This window comes from Arachis ipaensis, chromosome B03, assembly GCF_000816755.2.
Source record: "Arachis ipaensis cultivar K30076 chromosome B03, Araip1.1, whole genome shotgun sequence".
NCBI classification, from domain to species: domain Eukaryota; kingdom Viridiplantae; phylum Streptophyta; class Magnoliopsida; order Fabales; family Fabaceae; genus Arachis; species Arachis ipaensis.
In genome coordinates, this window is record NC_029787.2 from 6,693,469 (window position 1) to 6,694,150 (window position 682).

The 682-nt window shown below is 29.0% G+C and overlaps 1 protein-coding gene across 2 annotated transcripts in view; it reads right to left on the minus strand.

Moving 5' to 3' along the window:
• The window catches only part of LOC107628934 (non-legume hemoglobin-like), a 7,953-nt gene extending 7,707 nt beyond the window's left edge, over positions 1-246 (minus strand). Inside the window, exon 1 of one of the 2 annotated variants that reach the window (XM_021117946.1) lies at positions 70-245. In XM_021117946.1, the coding sequence (XP_020973605.1) occupies positions 70-164 (95 nt within the window). In that variant the 5' untranslated portion in view covers positions 165-245. Of the gene's footprint in view, positions 1-69 lie in introns of both variants that reach the window. The other variant, XM_016331576.2, reaches the window with a different exon arrangement.

Consider the following 682-nt stretch of genomic DNA (forward strand, 5'->3'; position numbering starts at 1 on the left):
AACTTGTTAACAGAATCTTAAGAAAACTGAAAACATGTAGGAATTATTAAATGGCTTAATTATAATTACTTCAAGAAAAATTTGAGGCCGTGGTCTGCGGAATCGTTCTTGAGCATATCCCATGAGTTGACAATGAGGGATTCTTGCTGTGCAGTGAGTGCCATGATTGCTAAGTTCTAAGGAGATGAAATGTGAGAAATAATTAATTGAAGTGGATGAGAAACCCTAAATGCATGGTGTAGAAAAGCTAAAGTATTTATAGAGCCCTTCTTGCATGCAAATCAAGCTTTAATTTGGTTTTCTATGATTTGTTTTTACATTTTGTTTTAATTATTAATGTTGCTATCAACGCAACATACCAGGTGCCTAAATTAAAAACAAGGTGCTGCATTTTATTTATTTATAATAATACACAATAAAATTATTGACACGTTATTTTTATTTTTTTTTCTTTCTCTGAAATGTAACCTTTCTTAATTAAATGCACAGCCTTCATGTTCATAATTACTTCTTTTTGTAGATTTTATTAGTTATTTTTGCTTTATATGAAGTCAATGAATGTTATAAGAAGGTATACTTTTTTTTTATTCCGATAATTCCATTCATGAAATGAAAGAAATATATAGGTGTTTATATATGGGACAAACAAAAAAATGAGTGATTTCGATTCCAATGTTCTACT